The sequence below is a fragment of the Artemia franciscana genome, chromosome 14 (genome assembly GCF_032884065.1).
Source record: "Artemia franciscana chromosome 14, ASM3288406v1, whole genome shotgun sequence".
Classification (NCBI taxonomy): domain Eukaryota; kingdom Metazoa; phylum Arthropoda; class Branchiopoda; order Anostraca; family Artemiidae; genus Artemia; species Artemia franciscana.
Window position 1 is genome coordinate 19,471,135 of NC_088876.1, and position 8,838 is coordinate 19,479,972.

The following is an 8,838-nucleotide window of genomic DNA, read 5'->3' on the forward strand; positions in this document are numbered from 1 at the left end:
CCTTTGTCCGGAAGCGTGTTGGCCTAGTGAAGAGCTGATCACGCTGAACTAGTGATCACGCAAACAGTTGTACCCCCCCCCCCCAACCCCCTGAAAAAATCTTAGATATAACCCTGCTCATCCATAACCATCAGCTTTACGGCTCACCTTTTTTCACAGAGGTCGTAACTGAATAGAAAATGAAGTTCTTATCTTCAGATAACCACTGCTGTGACTGCAATTATTGATAGTTTTAGCGTATCACTGTAACCTTCTAGTTCAACTATCTTGTCTTGATCTAGACTTCCAGCAATGAGTGTGAACAATGATGGAAATTGATTACGGCCATGATTTACATCTGTTTCTACAAATTTTAATTTATCATGTATATTTTCATGTTTAAGATATGGAAGTAAGCTAGGTAGATCACGGCTCAGTGTTGGCGAATAGGGGTGATTTTTAACTGGAACACTAAAAGCTAACACTGGGTAAGGTTTGATTAATCTACAAGAAGTGGAGGCGGAAGAATATGGAAAAAATACTTTAGGACTTATTTATTCATCTATATTAGTATATGTTAATTTGATGTTTGATGTGATCATTTAGTTTAATCTCTGATTCTTTTGGGGCTGGATTATTCATTAATAATAATTTCTGGTTTTTAAACAACTATTAATTTACTTTTTGGTTTCCTCGTTTTTATCTTATTTTTTTTTTTCGGTTGTATCCAATGTGATGCAGAACTTGTATCAAATATATCTGTTTCAACTCTTCGTAACAATAATTATGTTGGCGAATATTGAACTTCGATTGATGAAGTACTTACGCTTTAGATAATTTTTTTTTTGTGTAAAAAATATAATACTGCATTTGTTTAAAGCATAGGTTCCTTATAAGATTCTACGTAAAATAATTCGGTGAGTAAAACTTGTATATAAATTTCATAGGCTAAGAAACAGCTAATATAACATTAGATGATGTCATCAAGTAAACCGAAAGTAATGTTTGCAGTGCACGTTAATAGCTGTAATACTTTTTTTTCGTTGTATGAATTTCTTTACGTGTTAGCGTCCATGTGTATTTCCAGGTTTTTTTTTTACCTTGAAGCTGTTTTAATTTCTAACTCGTGTTAATATCTATGGGTATTTCTTCATCTAGGGAATTTTTATGCCTTGAAAGTTTTTTAAATTCTAACTCGCGTTAATATCTATGGGTATTTCTTTAACTAGGGAGTTTTATACCTTGAAGCTCTTTTAACTTCTAACTTATGTCAATATCTATGGGTATTTCTTTAACTAGGGAATTTCTATGCATTGAAGCTTTTTAATTTCTAATTCGTATTAATATCTATGGGTATTTCTAACTAGGGGATAAATAATTTCTTAGACGACACTGCTTTTCCATTTACGAAAAATTAAGCAAAGAGAAAACGGGAATTAAGAGAAAGAGAAAAATTAAAACCCGTTTTCTCTTTGCTTAATTTTTCGTTAACTAGGGGATTTTATACGTTAAAAGTTTTTTAGATTTTAACTCGTGTTAATATCTATGGGTATTTCTTTAGCTAGGGGATTTTTATACCTTGAAAGCTTTTTAACTTCTAACTCGTGCTAATATCTATGGGTATTTCTTTAACTAGGGGATAAATAATTTCTTAGACGACACAGCTTTTCCATTTACGAAAAATTAAGCAAAGAGAAAACGGGAATTAAGAGAAAGAGAAAAATTAAAACCCGTTTTCTCTTTGCTTAATTTTTCGTTAACTAGGGGATTTTATACGTTAAAAGTTTTTTAGATTTTAACTCGTGTTAATATCTATGGGTATTTCTTTAGCTAGGGGATTTTTATACCTTGAAAGCTTTTTAACTTCTAACTCGTGCTAATATCTATGGGTATTTCTTAAACTAGGGGATTTTTATACCTCAAAGCTGCGTTTATTTGATCACGTCTTTGACAATTGATTAAGTGTTATTAAAATCTCTTTAGCCTCTTTTTGCGTTAATTTCTACGTGTATTTCTTTGACTAGGGGAATTTTATACCTTGAAGCTCCGTTTACTTGATCACATCTTTGACAATGTTTTTGTGAAGAATTTGGAGATTCAAGTCATATTGCCTGAAGGAGTCACGGACATAGAAGTATCTACTCCATACGATGTGAAACGTCTTGAGGATAGGCTACATTATACGTTTTTAGATATTGGTGGAAGACCTGTAATCACTTTCTTAGCTCAAAATCTTGTTGATGAGCACATTCAAGATTTCGAGGTTTGTTTATTTTTATCTAGCCTATTTACTCTTTGATAATGTAATGTAATATTAAGCCAAAAGTGTATTTAGTTACCCATAATATTGCAAAACTTAAATTGGTAACAAAACAGTACAATAGGCACTTAATCTAGTAAATACAGTACGCTTTGTTTAAATTAAGTATCTGATTTTTTATCAAGGGCCATATTGTGGGCTCAAAGATAGATAATGTTTAAAGATCGCATCGTCGCTTGAGAGCAACCAGTGAATTTCTCGTATAATTCACCTATTTTATTTGCCCTGTTTCTAAGTTTCAACACCTCCCACCCCTCCCGAATAAAATAAAATCACCGTTTCATATATTATTTAAATGTAATGTATGTTCAGATAGAATGATGTCTTGGCTTATAAAACAAAACAAAAATTCTGGCCAAAGATAAAAGTTGCAAAAGATAGCGGCTTGGGCACGATTTTAACGTTTCACTTTTTTACAAAGGTATTTAAAGACTATTTCTGTGACTTTTCCCTCTAAATATAGGGAGTCTCTCTATATATAGACTCTCCTTTTTTCTTTTCTTTCTTTTTTTTTCTTTTAAAATTATGCCAAAAAATTTGGGTGGTAGGAGGGGGGATTTAATTTTGATATTGATGCAACACAAACTTGATTGTGTTGTTCATATGTTGTTGTTGTGTTGTTGTCGTTTTTTTTTTTTTTTTTTTTTTTTTTTTTTTTTTTTTGGTTTTTTCATCCAAGTTATAAAAACTTTTATTTTCGTTTAGTTTTACCATTACACATAATTGAAAATGTTCGTTTTTCTAAAACAATAAATAGCAAATACTGAACAAAGTTTTGAGACTTTTTTTTTAAGCCTGAATTTTGGAAATAGCAATTGATCAGTTGTCAAATGTTGCAGCAGAAGCATGTCTAATACCAAACTTTGTAAGGCTCTTTTTGCTAAATGAAGCCTTGTAATATTTGTGAATGTTGTAAAACAAAGGAAAAAGGAAGGAAAGGATAAGTATTCTTGGAATCATAGTCAGAATCAAGGATCATATCGCAACCAAAACTTTTGAAATTGAATGGGGAGAATTTTCATGCCTTCTTTAAAATAGCTATTTCTTAACATGATTTTCTGCCCAATACCCAAGTTCTAGCATATCATTTTCATGTATACACAAGTATAGTTCCCATAATAATTGCTTATGCTCTTCTATAGCTTTTATAGTTATAAACACTGATTGCTTATTAATATTTAATCAGAAGACGTATTTAATATAGAATGTACTAGAATTACAATTAAGAATGTACTTGTCAAGCTTGTTACTAAATTTTCTTGAGCAACACTGGAAAAAGAAAAGAAATACTGGAATAAGAAAAGAAAAGAAATAAAAGAAACTATATCCATAGTATTTAGTCGACCCTCTTCATAAAAAAAGGTGAATTTTAAAGTAGTACTACTTTGTACAATACTGGTTTTATTTAATTTTTTGCACAAGGGTGAATAAATGTGGAATCTTTTTAAAAATTGGGACAATTCACTCGTTTCCGATCCATTAAAAAACTTCAGGTTTCGCCGATTCCGTTTCCTCAACTCCATCATTCTAAATAAATACTTTTGATTTTTCGTAATGTAAATGTAAAATAAGTATAGTTTAATATATAATGATAGCATTGGAGCAACCAAGTTATATTTTCTGCAAAAAGTAATGAATTTTGCCAAGTCAGAACAATTGTTTGAAATTTGGAGAAAAGTTAGATTCCCCTCTTTTTGGGCAAGCATACTATTTGTAACTACTCTGTCTTCATTATCGGGATTGACTATCTTTCTGTTTTATCGTCGCTTCTGAATGACGTCGTTCTTTCAATGCTATTTTGAGTACACTTATTCACTTACTACCAAACTTTTGTAAGTCTCCCTAAAAAAGAATTTGAACCTTAATTATAAACAATTTAGATTTCTTTTTTTCCCGTATGTAATTGTGGGTTCTTTATACCTAATCTAATGCTTTTACAGTCAGATGTACGATAAAACAATAATTCTGAAGATTCTGAAGAGCTTCATATTATGATAAAGTAATACTCAGAGAGCTATTAAAAGTTAATGCGTCATTTGGAGAGCTTGGTAGAAAATGCCACTATTGAGGCTTAAAACGTCGAAATTTTGTTATCACGTACTTTTTTCTGAAACCTTTAAAGCTTCTGGTGCTGGAAAAAGATGGTGTCAACGTGAACAAAAAGGTAGCTTCGCTCCTAAACAAGAGATGTGAAAGAGAGAAAACTTAGCTTTGAGACATTGCAAATATCAGCATACCTATAATCCAAATTCACTTTCTTACGGAGTCAGAAGGTCACGGCCGTATGGTTCCTCCTTTGTTGATTTCAGTCTATTACTTCTCCAGTGGTTTCATAGGTTTTCTCCATCGCGAATGTGTTGTTTAATTTTGTTTATATATTTGTGAATGTGAAATAACTAAACTTATGAACTTACAACTTGGAGTTTGAAGTGGATGACTGTGTTGAGTTGGGGATTACGAGAATCCAGACAGAATCGGGCTTGCTTAGGCACGGTTTCTAAATCACTTTGAAGCTTTGTGGTTGACTCTAGTTGATTAAGGCCGCACTGTCAACATTTGCGGCAAAAGAACAGTCTTTGAAGAAATGACCCAGTATTCTCAGTTCAGACACAATAGGAAATGGGACGTCAGGAGGAGTGGGGGGGGGGGTAAAATCTCTTTTTAGAGGGTTTAGCCGGAGTATTTTTTTTCTTAGTAGCATTATTGGTTAGATTGGATTCGTTACGCTGGAAATTTAGCTCATCTTGAAATGTTTCTTGCAAAGAGCGCTAGAGGAGCATTATCTTCAAGTAGATAAGCAAGCATGAGTGATAAGTCGTCCGCAAATTTGTACCTACCCATTCTCGCTCAGGATGTAGTTAATCAAAGTGACAAATGTTATGTCTGCAAGTTTGGTGCCTTGTGGGAACCCGCTGGTTTCACTATGGTTACATACTATACGCACTACTTTGTTCCTTACCGTTGCTCCTTGGTTTGCTTTGCCACATGCGTAAAGATAACTTCGTTCACGAATTTTAGCTTTTATTGCAGGAGTAATCCATGGCTTGTCATATTTGCTCAAAGTTACTGTCTTTGTTGTGAATATTTCAAAATAGCTAAAGTACCTCGTAGAAGGTGCTTACTCTATGCTCAAGAGTACCGTCTAAGGACACTTCCGGGAAATTGTGTGTAGCAACCCACCGGCCGTCTTCACGCATAGCCGAGTTGATTGTTGTTACTCGTGAGAGCTTAGGTTTCTTGACAGAATCTTTGGCCTTGAGTATTAAAGCGTGGTGATCAGACAACTCAATTAATCCGAGGGAAATAGGGGGGGGGGGGGTGGTAGGAGTCTTCAGTGTTTGTTAGGACTAAGTCCAGGATGCTTCCGAAAGAGTGGGTAGGGATGTTGACAATCTACTTTAAAGAGAGGCTGTTCGCTAGCCAGTTTTCTTCGTCTGGTTGAAATCCCAGTGACGATACAACCATGGCATCCATATCTGCTTCTGATTAAATCAGCTATAGTTTGGAGATAGGAAACAAAATACCGCCAGTTTTGAGCGCTCTCTGGGTAGTAAACCGATGCGAATATCAGACACGAAAGTGACAAGATAGATAAGGGAATAGGCACATGGCCCAGATAACATCGTAGTTTGGATTAGTATATTCAGAGAGAAGTTTGCGTGAAATGTCTTTCTGCACATAGATTCCAGCACTGACACCGAGTTGCTACGGGTACTGAGAAATGAGTTGTTTCCTGCAATTTCCTGCGATTGAAGGTTAGCATCGTTTGTAACAATTACTGGAATAGCATATTTCACGCGCCTTCTTCTTTCATTTCTCTCTGCTCAGCACCCACGTTTCTTCCTTTTACATCTATCTCTACCAACGGTTGAACTGCTATCTGTGTTTCTTTATAATAAGTGTAATTTACTTAGCAACGCCAAAATAGATGACGCTAAAACGGTGGATTGGAAACGCAGACTAATTAAGTCATTATTCGACATGGCGACGGCTTCAGTTGGGGTGGCTGTGGTAAATAAAAGTACTGCAAAAGGCAATGCTATTTTTGCTCTGGAGAACATACATATGCGCACAAATATGAAGCTAAATTAGGCTAAGGTGTTTTGCAATGCCGATCGGTGCAAGATACACCTACCAATGTCACGTTAGAAAACGCCAATGTCATGTTACCAATGTTAGACTATAAATCAAATTATTCAATTGTCGCCAAGGTATTAAATTGTTTTATTGGTTTTTCACATGGACGTTCAAACAGAGTTTTTGAAATCGATGACTATTCTTACCAAAAAATATTAGCCTCCATAGGATCTAAGAAGCACAAAAATTAAATGGTTGTGCTTGACGGAATAAAGTAGTGAATAACTGGCAAAATTTCTCCCAATTACAGAAACGTCATGTCAGTTACTCCGTGCCGCCAGTGCTTGAGTGTTTGTGCTTAAGATGTTTCGAGATTTTTAAGGGACTGAAAATAATACTGAACAAAACCAGGAATGGCCAGAGTTTTTCTTAGCATAAATTGATTATTTGCAAAAGATAAGCTAGTATTGGGCTTACATTTTTTTTTTTTTTTGCATATTTTGAGTCGTGTTTTCTACGCTATAACATCAGACTGTATAGAAATATATTTGAGTAGCCGATATGTATTGACGCAGAAAAATGGTTTCCTTGTCGGAAAAAGTTTAGTGGAAAAACATTCGTGTAAAGCCATGTTTGTGCATGAATTTATGCGATGGCGGCTATTATTTTCAAGAATATGAAATATCATTTCTTGTTTCGGATATTAAACATTTTATTTTTCCTACTTTCAGGTTCGGTATAGATTCAACCGTATTTTCATGCTCAGAGAAATAGTTATGTGTATTGTGGCTTTCTTCCTTCTGTATCTATCGGTTATCATTTACTCTTACCTGGATTTTTCATTGAACAAGGTAAGTAAATATTTTCCTGCTTTTAGACACTTACATTCATTTGTTAAATTCCATCTTCTTTAAAATGAGTGTATGAAATAGTTTCAATTTTACGTTTACTCCCTACTGATAGACAACGATGTTGGAGGGATATTCGTAGCTTGTATTCAACCAAGGCTGAATAAAAGATATGTAAATGCTGAGAATCGAATGCACTGGACACATAAACTTTGAAAGAAATTGAATTAGAGTAAGAGACAAATATGTTTGCTAATAATGGTAGTAGACAAGGTGTATAAAAGGTGATGTATGCAAGCTTGCCCCAGTTCAGTTCTAGTCAATACATCTTTAATACTTGGCAAAGTTATGGATGAGGATTTGAGGATTTCATCAAAATCAATCCAGGAAGTGTCACATAAACTAGTGATGCATCACTAAGAAGTGACTGTTAGCCCCTAAAAATGTTCTTAATTGTCAAATCACAGATACTCAATTGGTCTTGATGGTGGCTTGTCCCCTGGGCGAATTCGCTCATAGGCCTTTCGTCTTTTTGAAGGTCAACTGACAATCAGCCTCAAAAAATGATTTATAAGGTATCGAATCCCCTTTGAGCAGGACAACATTTCGCGGTTATTTCTCTTATTTATAAAATAATTACATCGTTTTATCCTCAAAATTGAAAGGGTAGTTAGCTCTTTCTTAAAAGTTGAATTATTAGTAAATTTATGTGAAAAGTGTTTTTCTCACTATCCTGGATTTAATTAATGATAGATATGTATAAATCAATATATAGGCATCCAGTCATCCTTTGACAAAAGTCTTGACTGCTTTATTCTTGCTTTTATGTATTTATGGTGAGAAATTTGTCCTTGCTTGAATTCTTTCTTTCTAAAATTAGTTTAAATCCCGTAAAATGAACTTCGACTTTCTGGAAGTTTTTTTTTAATCGTTTACATTGTATTATCTTATACGCTCCCACACTAGGACATAGAAATATGGATAAATGAATAATGCAAGGCAAAAAGCGTATCCCGGGGAAATGAATAAGCAGTGTCAAACAAGATTAGCTTTGGAAGAGGTATGGACTCATGGGTCGCGCTTTGGGTCCTCCAATCTCACAAATTGACAATCTTAAGCAAAAGGTTGATTTCAGCAATTATAATAGAAAGAGAAGTAAATAATAACCCTAATGATAGTTTTATTCTTGTATCCAGGATGAAACTACAATGGAAAGAATGAAAGTTGCGGGACTGATAGAAGAGGTCAAAAACAGGCATGATAAACGTGAAAGCCTTTACAAGCAATGGAACGATTTGATTAACAAATTAAAGCAAAATAAAGACGCTTTAAGCTTTCAAGTAAGTTCTCACAACTCCCACCATCTCTCTCTCTCTCTGCCTCTCTCTCTCTCTCTGCCTCTCTCTCTCTCTCTGCCTCTCTCTCTCTCTCTGCCTCTCTCTCTCTCTCCTCTCTCTCCTCTCTCTCTCTCTCTCTGCCTCTCTCTCTCTCTCTGCCTCTCTCCTCCTCTCTGCCTCTCTCTCTCTCTCTGCCTCTCTCTCTCTCTGCCTCTCTCTCTCTCTGCCTCTCTCTCTCTCTCTCTCTCTCTCTCTCTCTCTCTCTCTCTCTCTCTCT

The 8,838-nt window shown here is 34.8% G+C and overlaps 1 protein-coding gene across 1 annotated transcript in view; it reads left to right on the forward strand.

Annotated features, from left to right (window-relative positions):
- Positions 1–8,564, forward strand: part of LOC136035437 (dolichyl-diphosphooligosaccharide--protein glycosyltransferase subunit 1-like) — a gene marked incomplete at its 3' end in the record, with an annotated part of 33,032 nt that extends 24,468 nt beyond the window's left edge. Inside the window, 3 exon segments of the mRNA XM_065717245.1 lie at positions 2,004–2,242; positions 7,108–7,227; positions 8,421–8,564. Coding sequence (XP_065573317.1) covers positions 2,004–2,242; positions 7,108–7,227; positions 8,421–8,564 — 503 coding nt within the window.
- Positions 8,565–8,838: the final 274 nt, after the last annotated feature.